The following is an 18,453-nucleotide window of genomic DNA, read 5'->3' as shown; positions in this document are numbered from 1 at the left end:
GGGTGACCCACAATGTCCCTTAGGGAGGGAATTCCAGGATTCTGACCGATCAACAGTGAAGGAACGGCCGATATATTTCCAAGTCAGGATGGGGGGGGGGGGGCTCGGAGGGAACTTGCAGGGGGCTGGTGTTCCCATGTATCTTGCTGCCCCTTGTCCTTCTGGATGGAAGTGGGTTGTGGGTTTGGAAGGTGCTGCCTGAGGATCTTTGGTGAATCTCTGCAGAGCATCTTGCAGATGGTACACACTGCTGTGACTGAGCGTCGGTGGGGGGGAGGGAGTGGGATGTTTGTGGATGTGGTGCCAATAGAGCGGGGGCTGCTTTGTCCTGGATGGTGTCGAGCTCCCTGAGTGTTGTTGGGGCTGCCCCCATCCAGGGGCAAGTGGGGGGTATTCCCTCACACTCCTGCCTTGTGCCTTGTAGATGGTGGGACAGGGTTTGGGGAGTCAGGACGGGAGTTACTCACCACAGGATTCCCAGCCTCTGACCTGGTCTTGTAGCCGCTGTGTTTATGTGGGATTAAACAAAAATGGTGGAACAGAAACTAATGGGAATGTTGAGGAGGGGGTGTTGAGTTGGGGGTGGGGGGGGGGGGAAAAAAGAGGGAGAAAAAATAAAAAGGATAGGCTGACCCCTGCCCATCAATATGGCAGACCCCATGCCTGAGGGGAGGCAGAGGTCAGTGCCCTGACCCTGGGACCAGTTCCAGAGAAGCCCAGGTCAACAGTCCTCAGGTCCTGAGCTCAAATACACACCAACAGCTGGGGGTGGGGGGAGGAGGAGAGAGAGAGAACCACTTCACAACTCTTGGATTGTGACAATGGTTGGCCTACACATGACTCCAGACCCCGCAGGTGAGGGCCGAGGGGAGAGGGACTGAGGCCCAGGCCCAGGCCCAGGCCCTGAGAGTTGGGCCAGCACTCAGGAGAAAAACACTGCAGATCTCTCTCCCTAAAACATTATTGATTTGTGGAGGATGCAGAGAGACATGGAAACTGTTTCCTCAGTGCTGGGAGGGACCTGTCTCCAAGGTGGGGAGGGGGTGGGGTGGCCATTTTGGGATTGAGGAGATGGGATTTCTCCCACAGGGGTGGGGTTTGGGATTCACTGTCCCAGATTCATCGTGGATATTCCGGACCTGAGCGTGCGCGTCAATCCAACAGATCAATCCCTGAGCTTTCAGGCCACCCAAGGGCTGGGGAAAGTGACCATTCAGCCCCTCGAAGCTGCTCTGTCATTCAATGCACCCATGGCTCATCTCATCTCTCCTCAACTCCACTTCCACACGTGCTCAGCCGGAGTGAAAGCACGTGAGAGTGCGAGAAGAAAGAAGACAGAGGAATGGTTCGAGATCCTGCCTCCCCGCATCCCCTCCCCCCCCCAAAAAACACCCAACATTGAGGTCAGCAATTTAGCTACAGACCCCAGGGCCCGGGGGGGTGGTGGCTTGTGGAATTGATTGAAAACAGACCTGAGAAATACACCGTGCCCCACCCGCCCACCCATTTCCAAAGCAAAGCAACCACACTGGGCAGACTCAACATAAATATAGTTCTTATTTATTCTGGGCCAAAAAACAAAGAAGCCCCCAAACAAAACCTGATTTCAGGGAAGCAGAGAGAGAGAGAGAGAGAGAGAGAGAGGGAGAGAGGGAGAAAACCGAGCTCTGGGGTGGAGGGGAAACAGTTCTGGGACAGTGAGAATAATAAAAAAAGGGAAAGGATCTACTGGAACAGGCCCGGGTTTGGCACAATGTGGCATCACTCGTTCAGTGGACCTGCAGCATTTCCCTGGGGGAAGACCCCGAGCGCTGTCCTCACTTCAGGGGCTTGGCTACCGAAGCATAAGCGAGTTCTATCTCCTCGTCCTTCGGGCAAGTGTGGGCAAACTCTTCACATTCATAAGCATTCTTCAGGTATCTCCAAATTCCGGTGAACTGCTGAGGAATCTCGAACGCTCGGTATTTCCGACAAACCACCTGTAGGAGGGGTGGGGGGAGACACACACACACACACACACACACACACACACACACACACACACACACACACACACACAGGATTGACAGATCTCTCATTACCAACACGAAGGTTACTGATGATGCCAACTCCCCCACCCCAACCCCTGGCCCAAATCCCCAATGAGGGGGCTTACGGGTCAGGTGCAGACAATGGGCAGAATGGCCTCTGTTACCCCAGCAAATCCCTTGCACCAGCTCATTCCCACCTATTAAACCGCTCCAGCCCCCGCCCCATTTTCCACCCCTTGGCACTTTCAGACCATACAGGGTCTCTCAACATGGCAGCTCAGCGGGTTAGCGAAGCTGCCTCACAGCACCAGGGACCCGGGTTCGATCCCACCCTTAGGCAAATGCGCAAACTCCATTGGGCATTCTCCCCACAGCCGCATGGGTTTCCTTCCAGTGTCCAAACTTGCAGGTTAGGGTGGGATTGGCCGTGCCAAATTGTCCCGTAGTGCCCAGGGATGTGCGGGTTAGGGTGGGATTGGCCGTGCCAAATTGTCCCGTAGTGCCCAGGGATGTGCCGGTTAGGGTGGGATTCGCCATGGGAAATGCAGGGTTACATGGATAGGGTCGGGGATGGGCCCGGAGTTGGATGTTCTTCAGAGGGTCAGTGTACACCCGATGGGCAGAAGGGCCCGTTTCCACACTGTCGGGGATTCTGTGAAATACCAGCCCCCTCTCCCTTGGCCAAAGCGTGATTTTTAATTTAAGACTTTTGAGTGACGGGGTGTAGGCGTGGGGGACAGCACAATGGGCGAGTTGTTGGGGGGGGGGGGGAGGTGGGGCGCAGAGGCTGATGGACGGGGCAATGGCAGGGCAGGCCTGGTGTAACCTGGGTCAACGTGATGTCATCTGGATTGGGAGCGAAAACCCAGGAATATCTTCATCAGGAATGGAGATAAATTGGGATAAGGGGGAGGGTGTAAAGAGAAGTATACCCCCTCACCCCCACCCCCATTGGGGCTGCACACAGAGGCTGGTGACGCCCCTAGTGGGGGCAAACATAGATTGGATGTAGAGAATGGATTGGTTTGGTCCAGAGGGCAGGAATACAGTGGATGGGCTGAACAGCCAGCTGCCCGCACCCCCCACCCGGCCCAGTTGCAATGTCAGTTTGGTGGGGTGGGGGGGGTGGGTTGCGGTGGTTACCTGGACGATGTGCAGTTTGGGTAAGAGATTGCAGTCGGCCAGGGTCAGCTCATTGCCATCCAGGAACCTCCTGGTGGAAGTGGTCTGCTCCTCCACACTGTTCTCATCGACTTCCTCCGGGAGCGGGGTGTTCAGGTACATGTCGAGGGACATCAACGATTTCACCAGGCCCTTCTCCAGCACTGCGAGGTGGGGGATAGCGAGAGTGAGAGGGATGCTCAGGTCAGAGACTCGGACACTACTCCCCCCACCAGACCCTTCCCCAGCACCGAGGGCAGAGGGTGAGGGTGACTCCAGTCAGTCTGTCACCTCGCCATCTCCTCACAGACCCAGTGTGGAGGGCTGGCACAGAATCGATGGGCCAAAGGGCCCCCTACCAGCCCTCCCTGTGAGCCTCCTTGTGTCCGAGGGGAACAGCCCCACCTTCCCCAGTCTATCCCCATCGCTGACATTACCCATTCCCTGGAACCGTTGTTGTAAATCGCTTCTGCCCTCTCCCTCCGACGGGTTCACATCTTTCCCATAATGTGGGGCCCACAGCTGGACACGATACTCCATCTGGGGGTCTAACACGGGGCTTGTACAAGATCAGCATCGCCTCCTTGCTCCTGTACTCTGTGCCCCGTTAATAAAGCTGAGGGCACTGTGTGCTCTACTCACTGGTCTCTCTCTCTCCCTGTCCTTTCACCTTCAGTGCTCTGTGAGCAGAGACCCCCAGCTCTTGCCACCCCCCCCCCTTACATTTTATATTGTCTCTCAAATGTCCTTCATCGCCTCCTACTTCCCTGCATTGAACCTCATCCGCACCCTCATCTTCCCCCCGCCGCCCCCCGCCGACCTGCCAACATCCTGTTGGGAATTCCTCTCCAGCTTCGGGTGGTCTGTCCTACTGTGGCCTGTGGCTAGTGGAGGTCGGGAGGTGAGGGTAAGGACCCCCCACCCCCCCCACACACAGGGGCGGGTCCACTTACTGTCATTCTGGGCAGGGTTGGGGTTCTTGATGAAGGCTGAGAACTTTGAGAAGATGTTGCTGCCCGCGGTGTTGGACTCTGGGTTCCGCGCTGCCAGGCGTGGGTACCTTCCGATAGCGGGGACACCCGGTGTTGGGGGGTGGTGGGGTGGGCAGGGTGTTAAGAGGACAGAAAGAAAAGGAGAAGCGAGTGCAATCAGAACGGGAAAATAACATGAACCACATCCAAACAGAAACAAAATATTTTCTCTGAAAACATGGCCCCAGCATTTACTGCCCCGTCCCTAGTTGCCCCCCTTGAGAAGGTGGGGGTGAGCTGCCTCCTTGAACCACTGCAGTCCATGTGCTGTGGTTGACCCACAATGTCCCTTAGGGAGGGAATTCCAGGATTCTGACCCAGTGACACTGAAGGAACGGGGATATATTTCCAAGTCAGGATGGGAAGGGGCTCGGAGGGGACCTTGCAGGGGGCTGGTGTTCCCATGTATCTGCTGCCCCTTGTCCTTCTGGATGGAAGTGGGTCGTGGGTTTGGAAGGTGCTGCCTGAGGGTCTTTGGTGAATCTCTGCAGAGCATCTTGTAGATGGTACACAGCGTCGGGCAGGGGTCATTTTTGATTTGGATACTCCGCCCTTCCTCAGCTCCTGGACTAAAGGAATCGAAGAGTGAGAGTGTGAGACGGTGGGAACAGGGGGAACTGAGCCGGAGGATCGTACTGAAGGCTCAGTGCTAGCGGAGCTGAGCTGTAAGCTGAAAAGGCACTAGGGGACTCAAGGGGAAGCCTTTTTGGCCAGAGGGGTCTGGATTACCCTGCCTGGGAGGAGAGGAAGCCTCACGCAATAAAAATAAAAGCACATGGATGAGCACTTGAAATGTTCAAGGCCAAAGTGTGGGAAAGCAGGACTAAGTGGGCTTTGGTAGGGCCGAAGGGACTCTCCTGACTGTAGGATTGAGAGACTGGTACAGCAGGTCTAAAGGACCCCCCTCGGCTGGTGGAAAAGTGGGGGGGGGGGAGGAGAGGGGGGGTGGGTGGGGAGAGAAAAGGAATGTTACCCTGGAGGAGGCGCTGGTGAGCAAGCAAGTCACCCTTATCTCTGACATGCCACTACACCTGAATCCAATGCCACACAAAGTGGCCAGCCATGGTGGCACAGAAGCCATTCAGTCCATCAATAGCATGCTGGCCCCTCCAGGAGTGTGTTCCGGCCAGTCCCATGGTAACCTCCCCCCCACCACCGGCACCATTCCCTGGGCAGCGCCAGTTCCTTCTCCCAGAGGGGGATGTGGGGCAGAGCCCCGAGAGTGGGTGGAAAGGGAGGGGTGGGGTATCTGAGGGCCACAGTTCCCCCCACACCACCCCCCGACCTGCCAAACGTCAGCGAGTATGGCTCACTTGGGAGGGCAGAGGTTCTCTTCCAGGAACTCCTCGATCTTGTTGGTGTCTGTCTTCACCTCGTTGTCATACAGCAGGAATGGGGGCTGGGTGCCAGGGGCCAGATCCTCCAGGAACTTGTTCTCAAACTTCCTGAAAAGACACAAGGAGGGAGAACGGGAAGAGGAGGAATCGAGATGGATCAGGAAGACAGAGACAGGCAACGTGACCAGTGAAGGGGTTCGGTAATACCTCAACCCTCCAACTCAAGAGAGTCGTAAAAAAACTTAAACACAGCATTGGAGGCCATGTGCCCCCAATCGGGCGCGTCTTCCCAGCCCGTCAGCCGCCTCTCGCCCCGTGCCCCCAATTGGGCGCATCTTCCCAGCCTGTCAGCCGCCTCTCGCCCCGTGCCCCCAATTGGGCGCGTCTTCCCAGCCCGTCAGCCGCCTCTCGCCCCGTGCCCCCAATTGGGCGCGTTTTCCCAGCCCGTCAGCCGCCTCTCGCCCCGTGCCCTCAATTGGGCGCATCTTCCCAGCCCGTCAGCCGCCTCTCGCCCCGTGCCCCCAATTGGGCGCGTCTTCCCAGCCCGTCAGCCGCCTCTCGCCCCGTGCCCCTCTGGAATGCCTCCACTGAGCCTGCTTCTGCCACCTTTCCAGGTAGTTCGCTCCAGACCCTCACTACCCCACTGCATGGGGTTCTGTCTCCCACCCCCTGGGAGGGTGTAGATTCCCACAAAAGGGTTGGGTGTGGAATCTTAATTCAAATTCCCAAATCCCGAATTCAAAAGGGGAAAGAGAGGGAGTCACACGGTGACCCTCACAGAGGGTCACTGGCTCTTCAGGGAAGGAAAGCTGGTACCTTCACCTGGTCTGACCAACATCTAACTCCAGTCCTTCAGCGCTGGGACTGACCCCTTCAACCAACACCAACGCCACCCCCCCCCCACCCCACCGCCACACAACCCCAGCTCCTCCCAGTGAATCACTCCATTGGGTGGGGGGGGCAATTAGGGATGGGCCACAGGCACTAGTCTTATAGTACCTGAAAGAAACGAAAAGGATCCCGATTTACCATTGGGGTATCCGACCCGCTTTTCGGCTACCGAAGACCTCACCGCTGTGTGAATGTGTCGCAGGCAGGCATGGGAACGAGGAGGGCATCACCTCAGCACCACCCCCACCCCATTCCCCAGCCCGACTTACCTCCTCATATCGACCGTGGTGACATTGAAGGTGACCCCTTTCAGCCAGAGAACCATGAAGAGTCGCTGTGAGAAAGGGCAGTTCCCAATGCTCTGTCCATCGCTGCCAGCCTGTGGGGGGGAAAGAAGAGAGCGGAGAACCAAAGTCACGTCAGCAAGCACAAAACAAAAAAAAAACTGTTCGACATATGCAAACTCTTACTAGCCCCCAGGTGGGTCAGTCAGACCCAGCCCTTCGTACGAGGGCAGAGAGCCTGCTCAGGTAGCTCTGATGGGCTGAAGGGCCTCCTGCGCACTGAATGACTCTATTAGATGTTGGAGGGCCAATTGTGTTCTCCCCCATATAGCACAAGGACAGCTACTGAACTGATTCGATTCTATTCACTCTGAATAAAAAGGAACCACAGGCACACGCTAAGTATCACAAATGAAGATCCAACCTTTTACCCATAAACAGCGCTAGCATAGCTCACTCAATCCTTAACACGGGCTCCTTGAACTCCTCCTGCACTGCTTCTTTTCAGGCCCAAACTGCTTCAGAGGCCGCCGCCTTCGTAGTACCTTTGTTGCCACAGGCCAGGTACCTCTGACAGAAAGTTCCTGACCTTCGGATCACTCGAAGTAACTGGCCAGCCTGAAGTTGCTCAGCTACAGCCCTATCCTTCTTCCACAGGATTGAACTGGTCACGTCAATCTTTTAGTAAGTTAAATGCAGGCAGACGCTCCTCCATCATTCTCAGAATTCAAACTGAGGCCAAGAGTCACACCCAGACTTCAGGAGTTACGTTATGAGGAGAGATTATACACAGATCCTTGAAAGTTGCCACCCAGATTGACAGGGCTGTTAAGAAGGCACACAGTGTTTTAGCTTTTATTAATAGAGGGATCGAGTTCCGGAACCAAGAGGTTATGCTGCAGCTGTACAAAACTCTAGTGCGGCCGCACTTGGAGTATCGTGTACAGTTCTGGTCACCACATTATAAGAAGGATGTGGAAGCTTTGGAAAGGGTGCAGAGGAGATTTACCAGGACGTTGCCTGGTATGGAGGGAAGGTCTTACGAGGAAAGGCTGAGTGACTTGAGGCTGTTTTCATTGGAGAGAAGAAGGTTGAGAGGTGACTTAATTGAAACATATAAAATAATCAGAGGGTTAGATAGATTGGATAGGGAGAGCCTTTTTCCTAGGATGGTGACGGCGAGCACGAGGGGGCATAGCTTTAAATTGAGGGGCGAAAGATATAGGACAGATGTCAGAGGTAGTCTCTTTACTCAGAGAGTAGTAAGGGAATGGAACGCTTTGCCTGCAACGGTAGTAGATTCGCCAACTTTAGGTACATTTAAGTCGTCATTGGATAAGCATATGGACGTACATGGAATAGTGTAGGTTAGATGGGCTTGAGATCGGTATGACAGGTCAGAACAACATTGAGGGCCGAAGGGCCTGTGCTGTGCTGTAATGTTCTATGTTCTATGTAAATTAATATACAAATGATCATGCAAATGTCTTCTCTAGAACTCAGAAGGTTAAGGGATGGGGTGGGGGGTGGGGGGGGCGCGGTGATCAGATTGAAATCCTCAGTACAATTAACAGGAAGAGGCAGGGTTTTAGATAAAGAGATGCTTTTCCCACTGGTTGGGGATTCCTGACGGAGGGAGCACAGTCTGAGAGTGAAGGTGTTCAGGGAGAGCCACTCGGAAGCACGTTGACACGAAGGGTGGGAGGGGTTCAGACCTCTCACACGGTATCGGGTGCTGGGTCAGTCGTTCGTTTTAAACCCGAGATTGGTAGATTGTCACAGAACAGAGATACCAAGGGACATGGGGTTATGGGACCTAGATTAGCCATGGATGGTGGAACTGGCTCAAGGGGCTGAACGGCCTCCTCCTGTTCCTGGGTTCTGAACCCAACTGTTCCACTTTGGGATCTAGACTTCCAGTATCAGAATCGCACAGCGCAGAAACAGACCCTTCGGCCCAACCAGCCCGGACCCACAATAATCCCAAACTGAGCTGGCCCCACCCACCTGCTCCTGGTCCCCATTCCTGCAAACCTCTCCCATTCACACACTTAACCGAATGGGTTTTAAACGTTGTAGCTGTACCCATATCCACTCTCAGATCGCTCCGTGTCTAAACAAATTTGTCCCTCACGTCCTTTTTAAAAAAATCTCTCTCCTCACACCTTAGAAATATGACCTGACATTCCCCTTACTTCTGCTCCTTCATGACCCCTCCACAGGGTCACCCCTCAACCCCCTGTGAAACAGAATCCCAGCCTCTCCTTAGAACTCAAACCCCCTCCATACCCAACACACTGGTAAATCTCTCCCCGGTTTAATAATACCCTCCGATAACAGGGGCACCAGGACTGGACACCGTGCTCCAGAGAGTGGCCTCGCCAACGTCCTGTACAGCCTCAACATGACACCCCACTCCGACACTCACAAGGTCTCAGCAAAGGCAGGCTGGCCAAACGCCTTTTTAACACCCCCCCCCCCCCACCCATCTGTGACACAAACTTTAAAAGGCATTACATACTCAAACCCCTAGGTCCCTTTGCTCTACAACACTACCCAGGGCCCTGCGCTTATCTGTACAAGTCCTGGCCCCTGTCCGTTTTATCAAAATGCAATACCTCGCATTTATCCGAATTAAACTGGCCTGGGGAGTAGCAGGTACATCGCCCCAGACAAGCAAGATCCCTCAGGATACCCACCTTCGCCGATCATCAGCCTTCCTGACAAATCAGCCAGCGCTTACAATGCCCTGGACATCTTTCTAGGAAAGCTGGGGCTTCAGAGAGAGAGAGAGAGAGAGAGAGAGAGTTCTTCAGGCAGATTCGAGACGTCGGGGGGTGGGGGTGGGCTGGGGTAAATGGTCCCATTAGCGAAAGGATCAAGCAGCAGAGGGCACTGGGTCAGGGGAAAAACCAAACCCCGCCCCCCCCCAACTATCTTCTCCCTCCCCACATACCCCACCACCCCCTCCCCATTCTAACTCACCCAAAGTGAGAGGGGTGGGGTACCTGAGGGCCCTGGGCGACAGACACATTAAGGGGCTCAGCACTGTATAACAGCGCTCTTTTGAGATGCCGCTGCTGGCTCTCGATGGGCCGAATGGCCTCCTTCTGCCTCTTAACGGCTGTGCAAACCTGCTGGGGATTTTGCGAGAGCGCGCAGCGACAGCGATAGGAACCCACACAGTTAGTGAGAGACATGCTAGCTGTGGCACCGAGGGGGTGAGGCTTTGGGGATGGGGTTCTCTGGGTTAAAAAAGTAAAACCAACACACTACTACCCTCCCTTAGCCCCTGCCTCATCCTAACTGGGCCTGAAATGGAGGTCATGCCCAGCAGCAAGGTCAAACATAGATACTGGGGGCAGGAGGGGGCGTTCAACCATGTGGGTATGTTCATGGCTGATCATCCAACTCAGCCCCCTCCTCTTTTTTGCCTCCATGTATCCCTCAGGGGCGGGAGCACCTCACGGAGGGCCATTCCCCTCCAGTCCCCAGATCACCTTCAATTCTTCTAAAGCCCAGGGAGTAGAGTCCCAACTTGGTTAGCCTTTGCTCATTGGTCAATCCCTCCCAAAGCAGGGACCATCCCAGTGAACCTTCTCTGAACTACCTCCAATGAAACGATCTCTTTCCTCAAATAAGGAGGAACCCGAACTGTTCACAGTGCTCCAGATGTGGTCCGTGTACAGCTCCGTCCCTATCTCTCATCCTCCAACCCCCTTGGAATAATGGCCAACATTCCATGGCCCTTCCCAATTCCCTGCTGCCCCTGTGTGCCAGCTTTCTGTGTTCCAGCTACTTTGTATCACAGCTATCTGCAGTTTTCTCCCCCCACCTCTTCAATAACACTCTGTTCTCCCACATTATACGCCATTCGCCCGCTTCCATATCTCTCTGTAAGCCATCTGTGGCTCTTGCGCATGGCCTGCCTCACCACTGACCACAAATCTGACTGCACTGCACTCACTTCCTTCCTCCCAGTCACCCACACGTTGAGAGACGCTCCAGCACGGATCCCTGTGGAACGCCGCTGGTCACCAACCTTATCCCCACCCCCCTGTTTCCTGCTCATTCGCCAGTTCTCTGTCCACACCAATAGACCACCTCCAACCCCCCCATTTGAGGAGGTGTGGGAGTGGGGGGGTGGGGGAAGAGGTATCGGTGTGTTCTTAACCTTCAGCCCAACCCGTCCGTGCTGGCCCAGATTCCTAAATAAATCCGGTCCCATTTCCCAGCATCTGGCCCCTATGCCCCTAAACCCTTCCTATCCAGGTTCCTTTTAAATGTTGTAACTGTACCAGCCCCCACCACTTCCTCTGGCAGCTCATTCCATACACACACCACCCTCTGTGTGAGATAGTTACCCCTCAGGTCCCTTTTAAATATTTCCCTACTCACCATAAACCTGTGCCCCTCTGGCTTTGGACTCCCCCACCCTGGGGTAAAGGCCTTGTCTATTCTCCCTATCCATGCCCCTCATGGTGAATGTAAACTGGAATTTCAAATATAACCCATCTACTGCTGGCCCTCTATCTACGCTGGTCTAGAGAGAGTGAAATGGCAAGGGATTCCTCCTTCAGAACCCAAACAGGATGGGGTCAAGCTCAGACTTCAGGCTGGGTTCATTCTGTGATCGACCCCACACATCATAGGGCAACCCCCTGCGGACACCCCCACCCTCACATCCCAGCAAAGACCACCCTTCACCCCAGCCAGCAGACCCCCTCCCATGTAGAAGAGGAAGCTTTACTCCATTTCTAACCTTGTGCTGTACCTGGGTGTTTGATTTGGCAGGGGGGGGGGGGGGGGTGGTTGTGGGGGACAGTGTTAGGAGAACTTTACACTGTAGCTAACCCCGTGCTGTCCTTACCCTGGGAGCGTTTGATGGGGGACAGCATAGAGGGCTTTACTTTCAGTTTAAGTTAGTAGAGGGAGCCCTTCCTAACGATGGGTTATAACCAGCATCACCACATTAGACAACCTCACATTTACTTAACCAAGACAACACGGCGAGGCACAATCTAGTCGAATAGTAGAGGAGTATCGAGGTGCTGAGTGCCCTGATATCCCGTCTTTTCCTGCACACAGGGCTCTTTACACACCCTACAAACTTCGGAAGGAAGCAGATCTTTCAGAAAATCCAATATCAGGCCCTCAGGTACATGTGAAACCGTTCCCCACCTCCCCCCTCCGTGCCTGTGTCAGGGACACCTCACCCCCCCCCCCCCGGCCCTCGCGGTTACACAGCCCATAAAGGGAATCACAGTCAAAGTGGGCAGCGCTGGCTCCCCACCTCAGCATCGCCTGGTTACCATCAGCAACCTCTGCTCTGACATTCACATTCCAACCCCAACTCCGAGGACGGGAAGGGTGCACGTTAGGAAGGAGCTGATGGCCTAGTGGGAATATGGCTGGGCGGCTAACCCAGAGAGTGTCTCCAGGACCCGGGTTCGAATCCCGCTGCGGCAGACGGTGGAATTGGAATTCAGTAAAAATCTGGAATTAATTGCCTGATGATGACCGACGGTGGGAACAGATTCGCGTCCCTCTCAGTCTGAAATTGGTCCCTCTTCACTCAGTGCTCAACATCTGTATACAGCAACTACAGGGCCCACACCCCCACTCCGTTACACTCCTCTCTACTGCTCCCTTTTGGGGTGGGCACACAACCCTGTCTGAAGGCAACAGGCTCGGGGTGGGGGGGGGGGGGGAGCGTGGGGGCGCCACCAGTGAGAGATGGGTGAGGGGCTGTGGGGGGGGGGGGGGGGAAGGAGGAGAAAGATGTGAGTGAAGGGCTTGGTGGGTGGAGGGGTGGGGAAGGTGTGAGGGTGAGGAGCTGTGGGGGGGGGGGGTGCGCGAAGGTGAGAGGCTGTGTGGGGGGGGGGAAGAGAGGGGTGAGGGTGAGGGGGAGGGGCTGTGGGGGTGAGATGAGAGCGAGGGGCTGGTGGGGGGGGGAGAAGAAGGTGTGAGGGTGAGGAGCTGTGGGGGGGGGGTGGCGGAGAGAGGGGTGAGGGTGAGGAGCTGTTGGGTGGCAGTGGTAGTGTTTGGAACAGGAGGCCCGAGCCACTCGAATCAGGAGCAAAGTTGTGGGATTAACAGCCACAGGTCACCACCTCCCTCCGAAGGCACTTGGCACTCCTACTCATCTGTGAGCGGAGGCTCACTTCCAATTCATTTGGGGGATGTGGAGGGTTGGCGGCCAGGCCCAGCATTTATTGCCCCGTCCCTAGTTGCCCCCTTGAGAAGGTGGGGGTGAGCTGCCTCCTTGAACCGCTGCAGTCCATGTGCTGTGGGTTGACCCACAATGTCCCTTAGGGAGGGAATTCCAGGGATTCTGACCCAGCGACACTGAAGGAACGGGGATATATTTCCAAGTCAGGGTGGGGCTGTACCTGCTGCCCCTTGCCCTTCTGGATGACGACTGACAGACTGACTGACAGACAGAGGTGGGGGGGGGGTGGTGTGGTGGTGAGGTCTCACTCCCATTCCCACCCCCACCCGTCCTCACTGACACTCTCCTGTGAGCCTCCTGGTCTCTGGATTTAACCCCTTCATTCTGCTGCTTTCCATGTTTTTAAATGTGTATGTTTATTCATTTATGGGATGTGGGCATCTCTGGCCAGGCAGCATTTACTGTCCATCTCTAATTACCCTGAGGGCAGTGCAGAGTCAACCACATTGCTGTGGGCCTGGAGTCACATGTAGGCCAGACCAGGTAAGGATGGCAGTTTCCTTCCCTGAAGGATATTAGTGAACCAGATGGGCTTTTATTCCTGACCATTGAAAGTCACTGATTACCACCAGACAGTAGCTTTGAATTCTCCAGTCGAAGCTGCCGCGACGAGATCTGGGCCCGGGCCCCCCGAGAGCATCAGCCTGAAGCCCCCGGTCCTGCACCATCCCCACCTTCACCTCCACCATCTCCCAATCGACAGCTTTTGGGGGATGGGGTGGGGGTTGGGGGAACAGGGCAGGAACGTGGGTTTGCGGTAAAGGGAGGGCAGGGTAGTCAGCTCTCGCTGGGGTCCCAACAGGCCTGCCTCAGAACCAGAGACAACCCTCCTTCTCCACCCAAAAACCCGAGGGTGTGGAAGCAGGGTCTGTAGGGTCAGAGGGCACAGCTCTTCCCCTGAGCCACCCTGTGACACCCACTCTAATTTGTTCCAGTGTTTTGAGGAAGTGATGGAGATAACTGATGAGGGTGGGAGACACAACCAGCTCTCATCAGCCTGGGCTGTGGAGTGGGGAGGTCTGGTCCCCAGCGGTGCCCTGCGAGGGTCAGTGCTGGGTTCACCCACTATGAGGATGGCAGCAGACGGCTGGTTAGGAAGTTTGCAGATGGCACGCAACCTGATGGAGATTGTGGGCGATGAAGGAGGAGGTCAGAGGATGCAGCAGGATTAATGGAAAATTCGGTGGGATTAGCAAGTGAAATTTAGCCTGGACAAGCGGGGGGCGATGCATTTCAGGGGTGGGGGTTTGGTTCAATTGAAAGGCAGCATCCTGAGGAACACTGATCCAGAGGGGGATCTGGGAGGCGCAAGCCCGTAGGTCCCGGAGAGTGGTGGGAACTGGGAGAGATGCCTTACGGCATGCAGGGGCATCGTGCAAAATAAATTAACTCATTCCGAGTCACGTTGGAGCTGGAGGATAATTTAGTTTGGGGGGGGGGGGGAAGAGAGGGGTGTGTGTGTCGTTCTAGTTGTCCCTTTCTTGGGGGGGGGGGGTGTGTGTGGACAGGGTGGGCAATCAGAGTCTCTGTATTCCCCCAGAGTGGGGGAGGTGGGGGGGGGGGTGGGGGGCGTAGCTTTATGGTGAGAGAGGGAGGAGGAAAGAGCTTGAAGGAGATATGAGGGGCATGGCTACTTTTTAAAGCAGCTGGGGGCAAATGCCTGGAACGTGCTGCTGGGAGGTCGAGGGGAGGAGTTGGTGTGGGAGGAGGAGATGCGGGAGGGGGTGATATTTCAGAGGCGCTCAGACAACAAACACACACCCCCCCAGGAAGATAGGCCGCGGGTGGGATCAGCATGGAACAGCATCACGGTCAGCAGAGACATAGTGGGCCGAGCGGCTTGATCCTGTGCCCTCCGAGCGGAGAGCCAAAGGTAAAGAAAATGGACATTCTCCATCTCTCCAACACCACCCCCACCCCTCCCAACCAGCCCCAGTTGTGGGATCTTACTGTGCAGCCCCAGGCCACCCCAGCTGACAGGAGGAGAATCTTTGTAGCTCGAGGGGTAACAGGGAAGGGGGAGGGAGAGGGAGGAGTAAAGGCAGAGAGGGGTCCTACATGCATTGCTGTTGCCAAAGGCCAGCAGCACCTGGATGGGTCGAATGGTCTCGCTCACCACAAACACATCAGAAAGGAATGCTTGCCTGATTGTAAAAGGTGTCACCGAGGGTGGGGAAGTCCCTGGGTTGTGATAAGGGATGTTGTAAACCAGAGACAGGGCACTAGCTGCAGTGTAAACGCTATTTATGATCCCTCCGATATGGACCGACACTGTGACTGGCACCGTCCCAGGAATACTACCCACATTTTCCACACACGGCCCATTCACAGGCTACCGGCCTAGACAGGAGCAGGGGGTAACGGGCTGAATGGCCTGGTGCATGTGTGCATGGTACAGCGTATCAGACCCACATGCGCCATCACCCAGGTGTCCCGCAGCTAACACATTACCTCGGCCAGCGCGACAGGGCAGTATCACAGTATGTGACCACACCCCTGAGGGGGTGTGGGAAGGTGTTCCCCTTAGTCAATGGGTCTATAACTGGGCAGGAAATCTCACACACTTCATGAAATGATACTTGGATGAGCGCTTGAAACATGCAGGAAAGTGGGGCTAGTACAGATAGGGCAGCATAGATGGGTCAAATGGTCTCCTCTTTCTGTAAGACCTTACTCTACAGGCTTTCCCACAAGGGGAGACAACCTCTCCACATCATGTTGGGGCTGTAGAGGACATTGGTTCGGGCCACCTTTGGAATACAGCGCTCAGTTCCAGTCTCCCTGCTACAGGAAGGAGAGTGTGAAACTTGGAAGGGTTCAGGAAAGATTTACAAGGATGTTGCCGGGGTTGGAGGGTTTGAGCTCCAGGGAGAGGCTGAATAGGCTGGGGCTATTTTCCCTGGAGCGTCAGAGGCTGAGGGGGGACCTTATAGAGGTTTATAACATCATGAGGGACATGGATAGGGTGAATAGACAAGGTCTTTTCCCCAGGGTAGGGGAGTCCAAAACTAGAGGGATGTAGGTTTAAGGTGAGAGGGGAAAGATTTAAAAGGGACCTGAGGGGTAACTCTTTCCCACAGAGGGAGGTGCGTGTATGGAATGAGCTGCCAGAGGAAGTGGTGGGGGCTGGTACAGTTACAGCATTTAAAAGGAACCTGGATGGGGACATGAATAGGAAGGGTTTAGGGGGATAGGGGCCAGATGCTGGGAAATGGGACCAGATTTATTTAGGAATCTGGTCAGTATAGATGAGCTGGACCAAAGAGTCATTGTAGAGCACAGGAACAGGCCCTAAGTCCATCTTTAGAAACCTGCATGTTTCAGTCAGGTCTCCTCTAATTTTTCTAAACGGCAGTGAGGACAGACCCCTGCCCACTCCTCGGGGCAATCACATCCTTTCTCCTTCCCGCGGACTGCGGCGGGGGGGGGGGTGGGCAGTGGAGGGAGAGACACAGAGACTAACAGCCTGAAACCCTCTCAACTGGACACTCCTGTGAATGAGACAGATCACCGCATATCGAAGGGAGGGACTGGGGTGGGGGGTGCCGGTGTCAGACACCACATTCTACTGCCCCCCCCCCCCCCCCCCCCAACAGGGTAAAATGCACAGGTCCCAAACCAAACCACACCACTCCCCATCATGAACAAAATCTCAGCTCCTGTCTGAGGCCCATTGATCGCCAGGAATTTTAAACACTCCAGGGGCTGTGTGTGTGTGTGTGTGTGTGTGTGTGTGTGTGTGTGTGTGTGTGTGTGTGTGTGTGTGTGTGTGTGTGTGTGTGGGGGGGGGGGTGGGGGGAGAGAGAAGAGAGAAAGAGTCTGCCACCCTTACCCAGCCTGCATGTAACTCCAGGCCCACAGCGATAGGGACTGGCTCTGAACAGGCTCCTCTGTAACTGCCCAGGTCTCCCAGCTCAAGGGGCAGTTAGGGAACAGGCAGAGACTGAGCTCTGCCTGTCACACCACAACTTCCTGAAACAGAAGCCACTCACACCCATCTCTCTCTCCCTCTCTCTCTCTCTCTCTCTCTGAGACCGGAAGAGTGAAGCAGGTTCTCATTTAAAACTGTCTCCTTAAAAAATGAGAGAGACAGAGACAAAGACAAAGAGAGACAGACACACACACACACACACACACACACAGTCAGTTGGGAGAGGCACAGTCAGTTGAAGCGACACAGAGAGAGAGTGTTAAGGGGCTGCACGTTTTAGCAAACAATTTATCACAAAAATACTGCGCTTTCACGACCAAAACATGTTTTTAAAAAACAAAGGTAGCCTTTGTAGTTATTTTCCCCTAAACAAAGTACACAGGGCTTCTCAGGTTTGCTTGGAGTCAAAGGAGAAAAAACGTCGAAAAACACCCAGCGAGCGCGGATGGGCTGGAAAGGCAGAGTTTCAGTTTACAGAGAAAAGCAGTGACAGAGCGCAGGGCCATTTTCATGTGTTTCACAGAGGCACATGTGTACGGGGGGTGGGGTAGGGGCAGAAATTCCCTTCTGCCTTTCCCCCAATGTTTTAATTAAATAACACACACACACACACACACACACAGGGAGACAGACACACACGGATTAGCTAAAGAGGAAGGTATTGAACCGGATGCTTGCCCACCAGAAGTTTCTTTATATAAAGAGGTTGGAAAGTTGAGACTGGAGCTGGGGAGGCCAGCACTAACACCCGTCCCCCACCCCACAGAATAAACACATAATGTACCCCTCCCACCCCCAGCGGCTGGCTCACTCCCCCCCCCTCCCCCTCCTGAGGCACAGGAGCTGCAGGAAGCAGTGTAGACCCCCCCTGGCCAGGCTAAAAGGGGGCAGATATCCCCCACCCTGCCCCAGAGCAGGGGGCGGGGGGGGGGTGGTTTCTGCTGGGCATTCCCCACCTCCCCCTTTCACTCTCTCTCACACACACACACACATTCTGTCTGTCTCTCCCCCCGCGGTCCGCTCTTACCTTCACAAAGAGCTCCATCCGCTTATCCTCTGCCATTCGCCCCCCCGGGGGTAACGGGCTGCTGTAGGGTTTGATTCTGAGACACAGCGCGGCAGGTAGCGCCTAGCTCTTCCTGGCTCTCCCGGGCTAGAGGAACAGCGCAGCCAGCTCTCTTCCCCCCTCCACCTTACTCCGGGACAGGCTGGGCTGGGAGGGAGTCAATGTCTGATAAAGGGCCACCCCCCGGAAACACAGCCCGAGCCTGGGCTCCCGCTAAACCCGCCCTCAGCAGCACGCTCGCAGCCCCGGGGGGAGAGGGTTCGATGGGGGCTGCAGGATGGGTTTGATGGGGGGAGGAGGGGGTCGATGAGGGCTGTAGGAGGGGGTTTGATTGGGGGGCAGGAGGGGTTTGATTGAGGGGCAGGAGAGGGTTCGATGGGGGGGCAGGAGGGGTTTGATGGGGGGAAGGAGGGGTTTGATTAGGGGGGCAGGAAGGGTTCGATGGGAGGGTGCAGGAGGGGTTTGATTGGGGGGGCTGGAGGGGGTTTGA

The 18,453-nt window shown here is 55.3% G+C and overlaps 1 protein-coding gene across 1 annotated transcript; it reads right to left on the bottom strand.

Moving 5' to 3' along the window:
* Positions 1-1,544: 1,544 nt before the first annotated feature.
* Positions 1,545-18,139, bottom strand: clic1 (chloride intracellular channel 1). Its single transcript, XM_048520133.2, has 6 exons — positions 17,925-18,139; positions 6,720-6,829; positions 5,536-5,667; positions 4,145-4,251; positions 3,174-3,355; positions 1,545-1,979 (listed from the first exon to the last, which is right to left on the bottom strand). The coding sequence occupies exons 1-6, from the start codon at positions 17,958-17,960 to the stop codon at positions 1,818-1,820; spliced, it is 729 nt and encodes a 242-aa protein (XP_048376090.1). The 5' UTR covers positions 17,961-18,139; the 3' UTR covers positions 1,545-1,817.
* Between the last annotated feature and the right edge of the window lie 314 nt (positions 18,140-18,453).

This window comes from Stegostoma tigrinum, chromosome 34 (genome assembly GCF_030684315.1).
Source record: "Stegostoma tigrinum isolate sSteTig4 chromosome 34, sSteTig4.hap1, whole genome shotgun sequence".
NCBI classification, from domain to species: domain Eukaryota; kingdom Metazoa; phylum Chordata; class Chondrichthyes; order Orectolobiformes; family Stegostomatidae; genus Stegostoma; species Stegostoma tigrinum.
This window is presented reverse-complemented; position numbering and strand designations above follow the sequence as displayed.